This window comes from Sander vitreus, chromosome 1 (assembly GCF_031162955.1).
Source record: "Sander vitreus isolate 19-12246 chromosome 1, sanVit1, whole genome shotgun sequence".
NCBI classification, from domain to species: Eukaryota; Metazoa; Chordata; class Actinopteri; order Perciformes; family Percidae; genus Sander; species Sander vitreus.
The window spans coordinates 14,616,606-14,636,385 of NC_135855.1; the positions used below are offsets into that span (position 1 = coordinate 14,616,606).

At 40.1% G+C, this 19,780-nt stretch overlaps 1 protein-coding gene across 1 annotated transcript in view; it reads right to left on the minus strand.

The window, feature by feature from the left end:
• Positions 1-1,646: 1,646 nt before the first annotated feature.
• smad3a (SMAD family member 3a) overlaps positions 1,647-19,780 on the minus strand; it is a 32,520-nt gene continuing 14,386 nt past the window's right edge. Inside the window, exons 2-8 of the mRNA XM_078276302.1 lie at positions 10,606-10,799; positions 10,045-10,179; positions 9,426-9,551; positions 7,814-8,026; positions 7,520-7,657; positions 5,672-5,816; positions 1,647-4,139 (exon numbers count right to left, since the gene is read on the minus strand). Of these exons, the coding sequence (XP_078132428.1) occupies positions 4,016-4,139; positions 5,672-5,816; positions 7,520-7,657; positions 7,814-8,026; positions 9,426-9,551; positions 10,045-10,179; positions 10,606-10,799 (1,075 nt within the window). The 3' untranslated portion in view covers positions 1,647-4,015. The remainder of the gene's footprint in view (positions 4,140-5,671; positions 5,817-7,519; positions 7,658-7,813; positions 8,027-9,425; positions 9,552-10,044; positions 10,180-10,605; positions 10,800-19,780) is intronic.

The following is a 19,780-nucleotide window of genomic DNA, read 5'->3' on the forward strand; positions in this document are numbered from 1 at the left end:
TAACAAAACTTGTTAAAGGCATGGCTGTAGTTCCAATGAGACAACCTGTAGGGGGACCGAAGAGGGAAAAGTTACATAAGCCGCTTTCCGACCAAGTAGTTACAGGAACGTAGTTATAGGAAAAGTCCACTTCTAAACAGATCTACTAACTACTCTCCCCCAAAACCGTTTTTCCCATTTGCATTCGCACTGGCCAAGTGGCCATAGGGACTACAGGAGGGGTAAGGGAGTCGAAACGCAACGGTCTTTATAGCGTTAAAATCAGAAAACAAATACACCAAAAAAAGTATGAGTATAAGTGTGTGTGTGTGTTTGACTGTGTGTGTGTGTGACGGCCGGCCAGCGAGGTGGAGTTTAACTCCGAAAAGACAGTTAACCACAGGTTCCCGTTAATCTTATGATGGACATGTGTTGTGATATTTAAACAAACGAACCGTCAACGGCGAAATAAAAGCCTCTTATTTACGAGAGCGGTCTGAGAGACCTCCAGCTCACAGCGAGGTGTCTGAGCATGACTGGCTGAGCGGCGAGCTAGAGGCCGGGGCAGGCGCCTGCTGGCTGTCGCCTCACTTCATGGAGCTTCTCAACTCCGAAAACTTTGAAGTAAATTGTCAATTCGGCATCAATTTTCGCGAGACTGCATATATTCGAAATCTAAACAGTTAATTTCTCGCCTAAAACGTTGTCAGAAGTGAAATTAGTGATGAATAAGATGGCGAAAATTGTTAAAATTGTCCCGTTGTTGGTCTGTCTGTACCGGAAACTCGACCCTCGTTGACCTAGGTTCATATGCTGAAAAGCGAACAGCGAAAAGACCCTGGCCTGAAGTAGGAGCTGAAAGAGTTACAGGAATTGTGGTCAGAGGAACTTAAAAATCCCCAAATTGGTCCAGTCGGAACACGAGAAAAAAAAGGGTTCTAGGAATTTTATGTTCTAGGAACTGCAAAAATCCCTCCGGTCGGAAAGCGGCTATTGTATGCCTTTAAGCTATACATTTATAAATAAGTTAGTGTGGCTTTCCAATCTTGAATTATTCCATATTTGATCTATTATGCTCAACAAAGTGAATCTGAGTACAAGAATAATCTTGAATGTTACTGAAATACAGATGTGGTTTGACATTAAAGTGCTCATATTATGCTGATTTTCAGGTTCATAATTGTATTTAGAGGTTGTACCAGAATAGGTTTATGTGGTTTAATTTTCAAAGAACACCATATATTTTCACCCTGTGTGTTGAGCTCTCTGTTTTAGCTACAGAGTGAGGCCCCGCGCTTCTGTTTCAACTTTGTTGGGAGTTGCACATGCTCAGTAGCTAGGTAAGGACTACCAGCCAGTCAGAAGCAGAGTATGAGGGCGTGCCACGCTAGCAGCTAGGCGAGCATTATAACGTGTGTTACAAAGTGACGCACGTTCGTCACGGAAGTAAAGGCTGGACTACAATAGAGCTGTTTGGAGCAGTTTGAGAACAGTGTTTTCTGTTGGAGATGGTAAGTCCCTTTGGGGTGGACTTTGGGCTTTTTCACTTTGTGCACAAAAAGATATATAACACAATAAAGGAAAGGGGAAAAGTCAAAAAGCATAATATGAGCACTTTAAAGATTTATAATACCCAGCTTCAGTTTCCGTCTTACTCGGCTCCAATATCACCACAAGATATAGATTTTATTCATAGACCAACAATAACAAACAAAAATATAAAGCATCACATCAACTTTTTATAGGCAGAGAAAAATGAAGGGTATGATTTTATACAAGACATGTAAGAGCAATTCAGAGCGCAAATACATAAAGCACAACTAATAATGACGATTACGGTGAACAATTAAAACAAGGGGGGAGCACAAGCACGATAACTTGAAAAGTGTATAAAAATGACAAATTTGCTTGCAAAATACATTGACCATGGGCTTAAAGAGCCCATTAGGGTCAGGGCTGCTGCACTCGAGGACACTAGAAGCTCTACAAAGAGCTGTCTTGTCTCAGATTGGTAGATGCTACTGTCTCTGAAACAATCCCACAGAAGGTTTAAAAGTCATCATCATTTAATAGAGATCAAAAATCGACCAGCTTTGACAGTAAAATCGTATGGCTTTGCTGTTCTCTTGAGTCCCTAAAATGTTACAGATTAGCACCACTGGGCTGGCATTAACATCAAAAGCTAGGGTAATAAGTAAATAAGTACTGTAAAAGGATTCAAAATATTTTGTTCACCCACTGTGTCTTTGTCTAGTGTTCTAGAACCAGAAGGAAATCGATCCACTTCCACCACAGTGGGTGGCTGAAAGGAAACGGGACCAAAGATAAGACTATGCTTTTCTATTTCAGCAAAAAGCTTTTCTCAACATTTTCTTTTTTCATCTTTGAGCTTCTTTCTTTCTCATGTTTCCAAAACCATTAACATTATGAAGGTTAACTGTCACATTATAAACATGTATGTACTACATGTACATGGACCTAAAAAAAACATCACATTTTGAGAAGCTACCTTCAATTACATGCCTTGATCTGTCTAAACATTTCCCTTTGTAAAAAGCTGTGCTTTGTACTAAAACTGCCTCGTCTTTACAGGTAGAAAAACAGACAACACGTCGTCACCTTACTGTCCTATAAAAATAATTGGTAGCAAAATAGACTAGTCTTGAGAGTCATGCATCTGTCGTTTTCGCTGGTTCCTGTACATAATTCAATTTTTACCGTCCTGAGTGTGCAAAAAGTCAATATCACTGATGGCTAAAAATAACACCAATGTTATGGACTGCTGAGAGAGAAAATTAAAAAAAGCAAAAGGCATCTTCCTGCTCTCTTTACACAGCCTTCTGTTCTGCAGAGTATTCATATCGCACACAAGTATTCCAACTACATTTTGTGTGTTCAATTTATAATTTAACTAAAGGTTTGCAGACAGTATGTGAGATGTTTTCAAGTTCTATGTAATAGCCTATCATATACTACCTACTACACAATACAATGCTGCAAAAGTATTTTGCAAATTGGCAAAGCTTCCTGAAATGAATGCAGGATATATTTCATATAACCTTCTGACAAGAACTATTGCAGCTGTGAGCCACAACTGCCATTGAATGTACATTAAACAACATTGCTTTACTAGAATATTAACATTTTACAAAAGTGCATCATCCTCCTGATGACATTTGATGAATGCCACTGTCTTTAAGTACTCATATTCGGGTATTAAGAGATGTAACTCCTGTCTGCTTAATCTTAAGAATGATTTCTTTCTTGATCATTTGTTTGTCTGAAACTCAAATCTGTAGTTTAACACTGTATTTGCCTTGTCAGAGTAACATAGGCTGCATATGACAGGATGAAAACCTAAACAAATGCTTGTACTAAGCTGACAGTATATTCCTTCACACAGTGTTTAGAAAGAGTTGTTGAACATTTCCATTATATTATTCATTTTCAATCTGTCTCACTGGGTCACATTTATAAATGTCTTCATAACCCATCAAATGCCCACATACAGAAACAAGGTCAAGTGAAATGCATGATCTTATACATGCTTTACAAAATTGTTAATGCTTTAAAAAAAAAAAAAAAAAAAAAAAATGGAGTTTTTTTTTTTTTTTTTAAATCTACTGTTCACTTCAGCATCTGTACAAAATAAATGTAAAAATCATGAAAAATGAAATTTAAACAAAAAAGTAAGAAATAAGAATCTCTTAATTGAAAAACCAAAAAACCTCCTGCCATTGCTACAGCCTTTCTGGCACTTGAAAAAACGCCATCATAATAATTCTGGACAAAATGTTGAGATCATGCTAACATGGTACTGCTTTAATGCACTTGTCCCCTTTTGCCACAAACAACATGTATATAAAAAAGTGCTACTGACAGCTGGTGGGGAGGAAGGACTAAGTTACAGATTGAGGATTGGCTGAATGAGGGGGAGGCTCGTCATTTCTCTGTACTCGTGTAGCCGTTCTTGCCTGTATGCAGTCTGTGTGGTTTGTTTAGTCACTGACAGGAAGTGGGTGGATGAAGGGTTTCCCTAAGAGACGCTGGAGCATCGGATGCTCGGGGAGCCCATTTGTGTGAGCACCTTGTCGAGCCACTGCAGGGGGCCGTTCAGGTGCAGTTCGATCCAGCAGGGGGTGCTGGTCACCGTCTGTCGCCTGGGAGAGACATGAGGAGAGCAGAAACAGATGTTGAGTACACAGGGAAAGCAGGATGTGTGTGAGTAAACTTACAAAGTCAAGGTAAGGCAAGAAGCTGGTCTCAGAAAACCAAAAGACACAAAAAACTGGACCAATGCTGATTTCTGAGTTATACCTTTAACACCTCGTAATGCCAGTTCAGACAGAATTCAAGATCCGTTTAGTATCAAATTAAGTCTAGAGTGTGAGGGGAACTGAAATACCAATATTCTCTTTTTTCTATTTGTGTTGTCACTGTTTAACTTGGGATTGGGAACGCTAAGAGCTGACCTATATTTCATGTCTACAATAATTGTTTTTTATGAGTCTATCTTATCAATGCCTCATCTACATAGCGATAAGTTCAGCTGAATTAGAATAAATATGATAACCTAAGACAAAACCTGCTCGCCTCTATGTCTCTCTAGCATTCCAGTGTTTAGGAATACATGTCATTTATCATTTAGTACTTAATACGAAAACTGAAAATAGGAAGTTTTGTTTTGTTTTTCTTTGTTACCTTTTTTATATATACATACCTCTGACAAACCTTAGAATGTACAAAGTGATGATAAGGATTCTCCTCTTACACGTTCTTGAAAAAACAATAGTACTCGTTTTTAATTCTTGAAAAAGAAATATTTCAGAAGAGGCAATATAAACAAAACATCTTCAGATATGTATCCTCTTGATCTCTATATCCTTTGGCACATCCATGATTCCCCATGGCCTTCATACAAAATCCCTCTAGTTTATATGGTTTGTTTACATTTTACATCAATTTTTATTTTTTTAGTGGATTAAAAAAAGAACAGGTAAAAAAGACATAAGAGTTAAAAACAACAACCAAAAGTCGACATGGGAAAAGACAGAGCGGGCGACGTGTGGGTGGAGGCCTGGCTGGTCCAGTAACCTGAATCCTGTTTTTAACCGTCTCCACATGTCAGCATTTGGTCTGGACAGGACTGGTGAGCCATTGCTCACAGCACAAAAGGTTTCCCCCTTGAGGAAACCTCCTCCTGTGCAGAGCCAACTTTCAGCCAATCATTGGCTCCCCTTTTATTCCGTCTCCTCCTTTCTTACTATCAGTGAGTCAGACTGTATGGAAAACAGGGAGGGGATGGGACAGGGAAAGTCTGACATCTCTTTTTGAAACAGCACATGTGTGTTTGTTTAAAAATAGTCTGTCCTACCAACTTGGGCCTGTTTCCATTGATGAGGGCTTGACGACGTCATACACCGGATTCCATACAACCGGAGTGTAAGCAGATGCCCGGGAGCGGGAGCAGCTGAGTTGTGGGATGTGATTCACAGTCTGTTTGTTTCTATTGTCTGTGTTTACATAAGGGCTTGCTAAGGACTTGATCTTTGCACAACAGTGTTGCTGACAAGTTGGTTGTGGGTTTTATCATCTGATAAGCAGTTCAACTCTGTCGTGGTTAGGGTTTAGCATTTAGGATATGAGTGAGTGGTTGCCATTAACCCAAAGCTGATCTGTGAAAGCAGCTTACCTGTACTCGGCTCCCCAGCCCTTGACGAAGCTCATGCGGATGGTGCACATCCTGGTGAGTTGGTACACAGCCTCAAAGCCCTGGTTGACTGATTGGGCCAGCAGGGCAGCAAACTCCTGGTTATTGAAGATCTTCAGGTTACATCCTGGAGGGAACAGCCAACACAAAACTGGTCACAAACAATTTGGTTTTACCATATTTAGACATGTACATAAGATGGGGCAGCTTTTGGGGAGGTTTGGCTTTCAGGGGAACTTGTTGTATAAAGCCTTTTGTGGCTCCAGGGGGAGCTAAACCTGAAGCCTCAGGCGACGTCACACTGCATTGTTGGTAATGGAGGCGCCTAGTTTTGACAAGAATGCATGGAATAACAAAAAAGATGATATCTCTGACTTTGATTGTCCATCGTGTGTCCGACAATGGCATAGGAGAGCAATGCTAAATCAGTGGAGCATTCTATTAAAGGGGGGGGGGACTGTGAATAAAAGATAAAAAACATAAGGATGGAGATAGCTGGTTTTAATGTTACTGTGCTTCAACAAAGTTTTTATTTATTTTTTTGACCTTTTTTTGACACTCGCAATTTATTTAGCCTGATCTACACCTGATCGGACATGAAAGGAATCTCCAGAGAATTGTAAAATCCTCTGAATTACACGGTTTCATACTTTAATAAAGTGATTTCATTTTCTTTGAGCGTATATGATACTTGCATGAGAAAAGTGATCTTAATCAGGCGAACAAGAAATGCATTTCATTTCTCCGTGAATGTTACCCCTGTGCAGCCTTTATGGTAATCTGACGGCATCGCAAAGTTCGACCTAACAAGATTGTGATCGTGACCTTTACATTAAAGTGACTTCAAACATGAAACCTACATGTAAAACCGCCATCACATTTAAGTAAAGAGGTGCTTGTCTGAAAGGGGCATGGACGACTCAGACAACAAAGTTCAACAGTGCTTGTGTAAACATCTTTCTTTGGACAACAAACCTCTATTAAGACACAATAGCTAAGGAGGACATTCCTGGACTGGCGGTGAAGGTAAGAAGGGATGAAACCATTTATTGGCAGAACATCGGTATCGGATGATATTTGCCATCGGCCTCTCGGCAAGTAAGATGGCATTTACCGATGGCAGTGTCCAATGTTTATGTGTTGTTTTTTTTGCAGTCGGACTCGGACAACAGCCGCTAGCATGTGCTGCTACTGCAGCTGCTGATTCGGAGAAGATAGCCACTGACTGGACACTACGCTGGCGTGACATATCACGTATAAGGTCAAAGGGTGCCTTGCCCACATGTTGTGGCCATGTGGGAGTATTACACCGTGTCGAAGAAAGACCAGCGACATAAATCGCCACCAGCATAACTCAGCCCTCGACAACCACGCCATTTGAGAAAGGGAGAAAAGATAGTGTAATGAAGGGATGAATTACTTTAAAACCGTTCTTACAAAAGGGGTAATACATAACAACAAAAACAAAACATCGTCATCGACCATATTGTATTATTTTTAAACATCAGTATCAGCCCAGAATTTCACAATGATGATACAGCCACAGTAAATCTGTTCTCAATCATCTATTTTAAAGAATTATCTTAACTTGATTAATCCCAACGTGGTTACCAAAAGAGGTTCTCTGATGTCGTCAGTTTTGCCACAGACATTGAACGGGCTCAAACTGGAGATTTTTGCCAGCAGAAAGTCGCTGACAAACACACATAGTTGTCTCCAGAAGTTTATTCCTGCCCCCCCAAAACTACACTCAGCCGTGAAAGTAACAAGTAACAAACTTCATACTACATAACAAATGGGAAAAGGTGTCTCTGGCAGCTGGACACACACCTGGAGGGATCTTGCAGACTGTGGCAGGGTGCCAGCCGTAGCGTTGGTTACAGTTGGGGCTCTGGACAAAGATTGCGCTGTCGCTGAGACACTCAGCAAAAACTTCTCCTCCGATGTAATACAGCCGCACACCACGGCCTTGAAGACAAAACAGAGACAGAATAAACTCCTTAGATAAAACTCATGCCATCTTAAAAAAAAGAGCATTAATCACAAATGTAGAGTGATGTCTCGTTTGGAATTGGTATTAAATAACCAATCATATGTGCAGTGCAGATCTAAATAGAGTCATACCAATATGTCTGCGCGTTAACTCCACAGCTGCGTTGCGGTTGACGTTGGACAACAGGCCCAGGCAGAAACGCTCTGAGTTGGAGGGGTCCGTGAAGCCATCCACTGTCAGAGAGGGCTGTGAGGCGTGGAAGGTCTCTCCTACTCGCTGGTTCAACTCGTAGTAGGAAATAGAGCACCAGAAGGCCGGCTCGCAGTATGTCACTGGTTGAAGGTCTAACACAGAGAGATGGAGAAAGATATATATATATATATGTATCTATATATCTATATATTAAAGATGGCCCGATACCATTTTTTGCTTCCCGATACCGATACCTGAACTTGCGTATCGGCCGATACCGAGTACCAATCCGATACCAGTGTGTCATATATTTGATTATGTTTTAACAACTGTATACTACTATCCCTGTATGGATGTGATATGATTTCTATATCTTTGTTGTTGGTCTGGCTCAGGTTAAACTCTTTGTGAAACATGAACAAACACAAACGATGAATGCCACAGAACTTTCTTTTATTATCCAGTTTGACAGTCAGTTATAACGGAGAAAGAACATAAATAAACTACTTTAACGAAGATTTTCTGGTGGTATCAGATCGGTGCATAAACTCCAGTACTGCCCGATACCGATACCAGCATTTTAGGCAGAATACTGGTATCGGTATCGGAACATCTCTAATATATATACCTACATCAAACAGACCGAGAGACTAGCGAATGGAGTACACTGTTCTAAGTAAGGTGGCTGTGAATAGATTGAAATGCAGATCAATAAGAAAGTCAATGCTTGAAATAATACAGGAGGAAAGAAACAAATGGGTAACAGGAGACAGGAGTCAAGGTCAGTAGGATAAGAAAGAAGTGGGTACAAATCAGAGGAATAATGGCAAGAAAACAGAATAGATAGGAGAGAAAATGGATAGAAACAGCAACTGAAGCAAGGAAGGGGCAAATGTGGGGAGAAAGGGGGCTGAGGTGAATGTAGAGGGAAAAAAACACAACCTAAGAAAACATTAGGCTGAGCTTGTGTCACAAAATGTCAAACCCATACGCCGTTTCCAAGAAGCTTTTACCAGACAAAATGTGGAAACTCAACCCTCACTGGTGGGACGCTGGAACCAAAATGGTCAAATTACAGGCGTATCCATGACCATTTTCAGTAACTTCAACTGGTTCTGGTAATTTGCGATTTTCTCCCTTAACATAGCCACTCTCTAACAACTTCATTGTGTTCTTGCCTCTGAAGTCCAGAATAGAGCTGGACGACACTGCCAAATGAAACTGGTTTGATTTTGTTATTTCACCAGAGGCTTTACAGCCAAGCCCCCCTGGCGTTTTTCCATCCTGATAGAATAAACGTAGGATATTGCCATTGAAGTTAGTGAGGGCTGAATGGTGTCTGTTCCAAAGAGGGAAGACAAAGGATTCTTTCATCACCTGGTTTCCTTATACAAAAATGGAGTTACATCAAACAGGGAATTCCCACTGGGGAGATACACTATTGAAACAGTTGTCTGTAAGTGAAGGCAGGCAGACAGACAGAAAAGTACACACACACACACACACACACACACACACACACACACACACACACACACACACAGTCTTTACCTAAGTTGCTGTGTGTAGGTGAAACAGGGTTAGGTGACAGGTTTGGGGAGCTTGTGTCCATACTGTGGGTCATCTGGTGATCGCTGGTCTCTCCATCCTCACTGAGGTAGCCTGGTGGTGGTGTTTCTGACACACACACACACACACACACACACACACACACACACACACACACACACACACACACACACACACACACACACACACCTCATCAAATATGTGGTAAAGTTCCTTAAAATACATCTGGTGGTAATCTCTGCTGTATATGTATAGTAGTTGAAACACAACACAGGAAGACAAAAAGGAAAAAAATAAACACTGGCAATCTACAAAGAATTACATTAGATACAATAAATATCAAATACAGCAAAATGTCAGTTTCACTATGTGTTTAAACCTGGTTGGAAGGAGTATGTTCAAAGCCATGTCCGATAACAGTTGTTCAGACAGCAAACATGTATCACTGTGTCAGTCTGAAAGGTGTGCTAGGCACTAAGAACTGCCTGACCCATGTATCATGTTAACAACTTGACACTGTGTTACTGTGGATAATCAGACTTGGTATAAAAGATTCCTGGTGTAAAAGGAGTGTCAGTCATGTTAGGGAGCATGCTGGTACCTGGTATGTAGTTGCTCTGGGGCTCAATGCCCGCAGGGAAGTTGGTGTTTTCTGGGATTGAATGGCTGTAGTCATCCAGAGGTGGGAACTCACTGGGGATTTCTGTGTGTCTGGGCACCAGCACTGGTGGGAGTACTGTATAACACACACACACACACACACACACACACACACACACACACACACACACACACACACACACACACACACATTTCTTAGAACAAAACCAATACTGAGTTCCATGTCTGGGCAATAAATAAATCTAAAATAAATATATAATGCAACACAATTCAATAACAAAACAATAAAAGGATACAATAAAACAATAAAATAGGACAAAGCTGTGTGCAATTAATCACAGGACAAATATTAGATAAGCCCTCTGGATAAAAACAAGTCTATTCAAGTGTATTGAGAAAAAAAAAGGGCCCTGGCAGCAAAGTAAAAGAATTCTGGACAAACTGTCAAACTTCATCCTTTATATTCTTGGAAAAAAATATAAATATTAGAGAACCATGGTAAAACTGGAAGAAGAGATAAACCTGCTCAGAGCTCTCGTACCTGGCGTTTCTACTCTCTGATAGTGGTATGGGTTGACACACACTTCATCCTTCTTCGTGTGGAAGGCGTACTCACACAGCTCCACCGCCCGCAGCTCATGGTGGGACTGCAGGTCGGGCCAGCGCCACAGACGGCAGTAGATGACGTGGGGCAAACCTTTCCTGTGGGAGACCTGCAGACGGCCATCCAGAGACCTGCAGGCAGAAGCAGAGAAGTTTGTCAATAACCTGCAACCTTTTGTCTGAAATACGGATTTATGTGTCTGCCTTTATTTATAGATGTATATATATATTTTTTCCCATCAAGGTTATGACAAATGTACCAGTTTGAATATGAGACTTGGACTAGTTATTGTCTGATCTGCCTTCCCCATCCCCTTTGCTTTGCCCAAAAAAACCAATTTATTTTTCTCTATTTTAAGTTGTATTCGAAGGACTTTGACATATCTTGTTTGACATATATTCTCAGGTGTTTGATACGGCACCTCTTTTTGATTAGTTGTTACAGCCTGTGGCTTTAGTATAAACATGTTTTGTTTCAAATTGGAAACTGATACTTGACGAAGGTCCATGACCCAAAATGTAAAAATGATAATTAGAGGTGCAACGATGAATCGATGAATCGATTAGTTGTCAACTATTAAATTAATCGCCAACTATTTTGATAATCGATTAATCGTTTGAGTCATTTTTTTATTACTAAAAAATAAGATTTCTCTGATTCCAGCTTGTTAAATGTGAATATCTTCTAGTTTCTTCTCTCCTTTGTGACAGTAAACTGAATATCTTTGAGTTTTGGACAAAACAAGACATTTGAGGACTTCCTCTTAGGCTTTGGGAAACACTGATCCACATTTTTCACCATGTTTTGACATTTTTATAGATCAAACAACTAATCGATTAATCGAGAAAATAATCGACAGATTAATCGACTATGAAAATAATCGTTAGTTGCAGCCCTAATGATAATAACAAACTCACTTGTAATAAAACCTTTTCTTTCACAGTCACAGACAATTCTGTCCTCCAAATCATATCACCAGATGTGATGTATTGTTGTTGTCTGGGCTCTGACACTACCTCCTACTGACGAGGGTCCCAGCTGTGTGCACGCTAGTTATGAGATGATGTCTAATAATAAACAACCGGCAATGAGATTTCAGTATGTATAACAAGACTTCATTCATTGTGTATAGCATCTACATTCATCTGGTATATAATACTGTGGGCAGGATGATGATTTAGGCTGCCAGATAGTAATGAGCGGTAGTTTGACGCTGCAGATTGTCATAATGGGGATGTAGCCTTTAATCTATGAGCACAATGACCCAAAAAACACACTCATCTTATCATCTTATGCAAGAGGCAACAACCACATATGCCTCTTCTAGCTCTCTGTCTCACCCACCCTCTTACACACAAATACAGAGTAAGGGTCAAAGGTGTAAGCTAAAGCCCTTTAGAAGGACAAATGCCAGTCCCCAAATATTAACAAGGCTGTGTACTGTTCTACTACTGAAAGCTCAGTCGTGCCCCATCTGGGTCAGCCATTGTATATCCAGCAAGCAGAGAATTGTGTTTTAATTTTTCATGGCAAAGGCTTTTATTCACTGCCTCTGTACTTTAAAATGGGATGGGCCGGGGAGTGTGTGTGTGTGTGTGTGTGTGTGTGTGTGTGTGTGTGTGTGTGTGTGTGTGTTGGGGGGAGGGTGTCTTCAATTTATAAAATGGTATCTGAGTACTTTATGTGCACACAAGCATACAGGAGCATACAAAGAAGAGGCATACTATCGTCTGAAAAGTGAGAGCCCCCAGCTGATTGACAACACAAACCTTAGATAATAAGGATAAGATTCTCCCATAATATGATGCAAGTCAAGAGACACAGTGAGAGGTTGAGGAGAGAGTCCCTTTATAGACATCTCATGACTGAAAAGCTGTAATTAAGTTGCCAGTTTTTCACAATTTGTAAAGAAAATGGCCATTTCCTGGGGGTTTTACACCTTAGTGGTCCCGTAGTCACCATAGGGAAAGTGGAAGTTAACAGCAGAGCTGTCCTCAACCATGAAATGTTATTATGGCCAATCAATTACACATAAAACAGGTGGGCTTTTTTCTTCATGAATGTCACAATAAAAACAGAAGTGGTGTCTCACTCTTTGTACAATCTGTTTTGTTAAGGGTGTATTGTACTGAAGCTTGTCCTTAGTCAAAAGTATTTTTTCAGAGTGAGCCACAGCAACATTATGCAGGTTATCACAGTGCTGACACATCAAAAAGGGACGTAAACAACATAATAATATTAATAATACATCTATTATAGCATGGCCAGGAACATGTAATATGGCTAGGGATGTTACACGATAACACAGTGTCTGATCAAAGACCTCGCAGACTTCAGGCTATTAAATCATGGACAAACAACAGGGCTCGTCCCATTACACTGCTTCTGATTTTAGTGTTCAACAAGAGAGAGAGAGATTTGGCTGGGCCCACGAGTACAATCTGGATACTGTCACACAGTAGACAAATAAACAAAAACACCTCGGGTTATTATGCAATCAAGTACAACAACCTGCAATAAATAATTGTTCATTATTAATTGTTCCAATATTGTTCATTAACAATAGTGTTAAAGTTGTATTAGTAGTAGCTTGCAACAATTTGTTAAATGTATTTCAGTTATCGTTTGTGAGAGTCTACTTATGACCACTGCTCCTCTTTTCTATTGCAGTTTTTCCGTGTTTGGCATGTATTGTTATGATTTATTGGTACTGTTTCCCTTTACCACATTGCATACTTTTTTTTTTAGGTTTGTGACTGATGCAATAGCAGATAAGGCCTTTCAGGACCTCTGTAAGTTGTTTCAAAAGTCACTTAAAGATGTTGTCAGACCTCCATTACAGCTAATTGGTATTCAATGTATTGACTCAATTTGCAACCTTGTTTTACTAGGGTTGGACTAAATAAATAAACATACAGACATAAGACAGTTAGTAGCTTTGAAGCAACTAAATCACAGTTTCATAAACAGAGGCAGCTGCAAAAGTGAATCATGGGAAATTGTCCAAAAGGAGGACACGCATAAAAAAAAATGCATTTGCGAAGAGGAACAATGATCACATGCAGACACTCATAACACTGACTGACTAAATGTTGACTTAATAACAGCACAAACTGTGAAAAAAATAACCATAAAGTTGGAACACTACATCGCTGAAGGAATCCACAAAGATAATGCATTATAATCCTCAAAGAGGTAACATGCAGGGTTATTGTGGTTATCGGTGTTCCCTTACTCTTTTGGAGCAGAAAAACTACCACTGTAGATGTGTTAAATGGTCAGACAGGGCTGATCTGATGTCAGTGGTATGTGTGTTAGGTCCCTGCTGCTGAGTGAGTTTGGTAGGGGCTAGACTCTACATGGGCTGAGACAGACATGCTCAAATTGCAGTGGCATTACTGGCTATTTGTTGTACTAACAAAACGTAGGGCATGTGGAAAAAAATGGAAGAAGCAACACCAACAGTGCACATGAAACACATAGACAGGTCCAAACAACCACAATACCCTCCTAAAACGGAATGACTCACTTTATTGAAGAAATGTATGACAGTACATTGATTGAGACTTTAATGGGGGAAAATAGTAAAAACCACTCCTGCACCACCATCAAGCCTCAGCTTGTTGTTTAGAGGAAGAGCCAGCAGCACTGTCTAAACAGGCAAACTCAGACAGCTATGTAGCAAGGGGGAGGCAGAAGACGGGAGAACTATGACACCAAATTCCCTGTTGGGTGGACATGGGTGGGTTCTGAAGGGTTCCAAAAAATCCACTTTTTAGCCTTCAACTCCTCCCTACAGCACCAGAAACTGCGTAATACAGATCACCATAGACCCACACAAAGACATAACTCGCGCTGAAAAATAAGATAGACATCGATGACAACGGAATAGCTTTACATGGTTTTTCTCAACGTATATTAAGGGTGTTACGATTTCGATTTTAAATCTAACTTAGATACAGCCAGTCAAAAGTTAGCATGGCAACTGCAGATGCAGGAGACCCATCGACAGAGCTCGAACCCCCTCCTCTTTCACTGAAGTCGCCGGTGTGGAAGTATTTTGGATTTCCAGTGAGTGTACCGTATTCTGTGCGTTTAACATTGCACATTAGCCTAGCAGCTAGCGGAGTTTCCTTCTGTTTATAGCTTAATCCCGACAAAACCGCACAGTTGAATTTCAGCCAGCATGCACGTTTTGTAGCCTAAACAGAGTAGCTTATATTGGTTATATTAGAGAGAGCTAACAGGTTAGGGGACTGCCGAGTCGCCCTCTGTGCTCTCTGACTGCTCAGCTGCTAAGACCGCTGTGCTGGCTCGATGGTGTTTTAAGCCCCCAACCAAGCCACCGTCGTCTTCAAGGCACCTAACCCTAACCCTAACCATAACCATAACCATTGCCTAATCCTAGTGCCTTCCAGGCAGCGCTGCCTGGAAGACGACGTTGGGGGCTTAAAACACCAAACGCCGCTGTGCTGCGAAGCGTCTGCCCTCAGCATTGTCTGCAAACTTTTTTTTTCCTTTTAACTTTATTGACAAATTTTCAAGTTTCCAAATGACTGAAGATATAAGTTATTGTTACATTATGTTGTTAATTAATGTTTTAAATTTGACAATGTAGTGTGGTACATTGCAAACAAAGGTCATATATTATACTGCATAAAAGTCTAGTCTAAAAATGGCATCGCAACCTGTGCTTTAAAAAAAATAAATGTAAAAATCGAGAATCAAATAGAACCGTGACCTTAGAATCGAAAGGTTAATCGAATCGAGGATTTGGAGAATCGTGACACCCCTAACATATTTATTTTTTTCAATATTGACTTTGTGTAAAATTGTTTTTCTGTGTGCATCAAAAAAACAGTACCTCAAGACCACAAAATGAATCGTGGATAATTTGAGGAGAAGGCCGACTTCAGCATGTGTTGCTAGATAACTGTGTTCAGAGTATATGCAGCAGTGTACTGTCTACGTTATTTTACTTTGTACATTACGGTGTTTTTAGACAACAATTTGTTTTATGTGATACATCACAATGATTTTAAGTTGAAATTAGAAAGCTATTACTAGGTCTGCAACTACTCAGTATTTTTCAATTAACATGCCCATTTTTTTCTCAATGAATTGATCGTTTGGTCTATAAAATGTCAGAAAATGATTAAAAAGAAATTCCCATTGAAATTTCTTCTTTGACAAATAAAAGCAGCAAATTCACTAACGGGAGGCAAGAACAAGGGAATGTTGTGAAAAATAAGTTTAAAGAGTAAATCTATTCATTATCAAAATAATTGGCAGTTCATTTTCGACAGACTAATGGACTCACTAATATTTTCAGCACTAGTTAATACAATCAATTTTGTTTTAACGTTCACTGCAGCGGTGAAAAAGAATAACCCAAAGAATAAAAAAATATCCAAACCACCCTTCACTTTTCTGACCTGCATTGAATTGTATTTCCTGTAGAGATAACATGTAAGGCTAGTTAAAACATGCCTGTGTCATCTTTAGGTCATCTTGATTTCCTTTCTGATTGAGAACAAGAGACAAGGTGCCGATGTTTCTCTGTCAAGGGACAGAGTGAAATTGATGCCAAAAAAGGAAAGGCACAAATTGGTATTGATTTTTTTTGCCACAGGGGAAATTGTGTCAACATCATTCGGTTTTATGACTCGAAGCTGAGGCTGAACCTGACCTTTACGCCCGACCAGTTCTGTTTGTGTGAATGGTGTACACACACAGACACACACACACACACACACACACACACACACACACACACACACACACACACACACACACACACACACACACGCGAGCGAGATAAAAAAATAACTGTACTTGCAAGGGATTCACATTTAGTAATAATCTGTGTAAATGCATAATGTGTGTGTGCGTGTGTGTGTTTAGCTGTCTCAGAACAGACTCAGACAGAGCAGATTGAGCTTTACTGAGGTGGGGGGGGGGGGCAAAACAAACACTGAGGCATGCCCAGTTACGCTCAGAGACACAAACATATACACTGTGTGTGTGTTCAGGCTGGCCAGAGCAGTGCTCTCTCTCTCTCACACAAATCTTTTCAAACTCAAATGAAAGTCTAACATCACTAAAAACAAGCCAGCAAACACTGAGGACCTAAAGGCCTTTTAGCATCTACTTTATTTTTTGTTGTCTTCCAGTATTGGTCATTACGCTACTAAACTTTCATGTTTAATCCAAAAATTAAAAGAAATGATTTTGGACTTTTGAAGTGCCTGCGAGTGTATGTAAACATTGTGACCCCTAGTCCACAATCTGTCCTATGATAGCATAGTGGGTGGGGAGAGAAAGAGACAAAGTGGATGATGGATAAAGAAAGGATGGTGCTGCCGGACAAAAGGGCTGGCAGACTGTCTCAACAGCTCAGAGACTCTTTGACTGGGCCCCTAAACCCCCCCCCCTTCCATCTCCTCCGTCTGTCCCACTATCCTGACCGCCCTGCCTCCGTCCCAGTACTGAGTAAGGGTAGGAGTGTGGGGGTGTAGGGCTGAAATAGCCTTTGTGCCTTTCATAAAGTCTGTGGCCAGTCTGTCGAGCCATGACCAACAGAGCTGCAGACTAATGACATTTAGCAGAGGGCTGATGTCCACCAATAACATGTGAAGAGACAAATCTATCTGCAATAAAGTCGGGGTTTTGAAACCTGACACACAGCTTGATGGTGAATTATCATGTGCTTCTACTGTGTCTATCCCCTTGTGTCATACATTAGTTAATGCATTTCCAACCAACATCGGACCTGTTCCTGTACGGCTGTCACAGGTTAATCCCTTGTTGTGCCACCATTCAAAGAATCTGCAACCGTAGAGTTAATCACATTACGTACAATCATAAAATAGTTCCAGTTTCAGTTATCCCTCTCTGCAAGCTCTCTTTCTCCCCCACTTGAGTTGGATGTTAGGGGTGTGCCAAAAAAGTCGATTCACATTCGAACATTTTTTTTTATTTTTTTTTTTAATTGTATGTCTACTGCAATCACATGGGAAAAGCAACTACATTTACATACTGCGAATCGTTTTTTCAATCGAGAATTGTTTGTGAATCGAAAATCGATTTTTGAATCGAATCTTGAGCCTGAAAATTGATATCGAAACGTGACATTTTCTGAATTATGCACCCCTATTGGATGTAGAGAGGTGGTTAACTTGTTATTTAAACAACAATAACGGAATCAAAGTCCCTACTAGAAACACCTGTGTGTGCAGCATCTGCATTCAGCGTTGGTCAGGAGGAGGAGGACTGTGAAGCCAGACGTGCACTGACCCTTCAGTTCTGTCTCTGACGTGGGTTAACCCATGCCACTGTGTTGGTCTGAATGACCATGTGTTCAGACCAAAAACAGATATACAATAAACGATGCGTTGGTGGGGGATCTGTTGTTCCAGACACCGATGAGACAATTAAATAATCCAGGAAGGCCAGTTTCGAGAAACCGATCCATGAGTTTTTAATCCTTTTAGACGCCAAAACCTTGCACAATGATTCATAATAGCATGAGAAATGATTTTTTAAAAGTTATTATTACAACAATCGTTTCATTTACAATACATAATGTTTTTTGTTTTTTTTTGGCTAATCCAGGTGACTTAATATCTGAAAAGATACAGAAATCCTGTAAATCAAATATTCCTATGAAAAGGTTTTTTCTTGTAATAATACAACCAGAAAACAATAACCACAGGGATGTCTTGTGGTTGGTAGTGATTTGTCTTTGTGACATTAAGACTAAAAAGTTAAAACAATTTGTCAATTAGTCGATCAGCGACTGGCAGAAAATCACTTGCCAACTATTTGGATAATTGATGAATCATTTCAGTAATTTTAGGCGCAAAAACTCAAAGTTTTCTGGTTCCAGATTCTCAAATACGAGGATTTTCCGCTTTGCTTGTTTTTTTGTCATAATGAACTGAATATCTTTGAGGTTTTAGACAAAAACAAGACATTTTATAGATCAAACGATTAATCAAGAAAACAATCATTTATTTATCAATCATCACAATAATCCAATATAATAATTAGTTGCAGTCCTAGAAAGAAGTCCTTGTTCTTTGCTACTGAGAGACACATGGTAAAAAGTTACAGTTCACTTTTATCTTCACATGGACATTTTCTCAAATATCAAAACTGATTTCAACTTTTTTTCTTATTTTATTTTTTGGTTTACGCAAAAATGTCATCACTGTGGGCCAGCAGCGGTCAACTTGATCACAAAAGAAAAATGCTCAAAGTGCACAAATCTTTGCTTGTGAGTACATTCCAACAGAGGTGCAACTCACACAGAGGAACGTATTTTACACACACACACACACACACACACACACACACACACACCTCCCACTCACTCTGGAAAAGCCATCAGACTTCTCTTTTTCTTACAAAAGAAGGGGGAGGGAGGGTGAAGAAAGAGAACCAAGAATAGAGTGTAAGAGAAAAGCAAGTCTGACTGTGGCCCACAGGTGATATCACAGGGCTAGAGTGTGCTGGGACCAGTGAAGGACGTGAAATAAGAAACCAGCAGACAGACGACCGGCAAGACAAATAACATAGTCTGGACTCCAAAAAATGGGGACAAGATAGAGGACTGGGAACCATTAGTTTTACTGCTTATATTCAATGAGCTGAGCAGCATGTCTCTCTCTTTCTGCATTAAAATGATGAATGACTGAAATTGTTCCAGATGCAAGTCATCAATACATTTTTCTCCAAAGTGTAGTTAAGTTATTTTTTTCTACAGTAGGGCAGAGTGTAGGCAAGTCTACTAGTCCAGTGAAATTGACGTTTGTTCATTCTTTTAAACACACATATACCATCCTCCACCTGGATACGATATCCCACAAAGTGTAATTTCTACGATCAAAAAAACACTATGTTTGCAGTGTGTTTGAGCATTGAGAGTGATTTCCAAAACGGTATTCTTTTAAGGTTGTTTGCTCAGTGACTTTGGCCAACACATGTTAACCACGTCAGTCCCACAGCTTACGTCAGTGGTTGATTGTTGATTATTTTCTGAGCTGATGGTCAGAGATCTGAAATACAGGCCAAAATAATTAAGCTATGTGAGCTCAGATGTGGCTAGAAG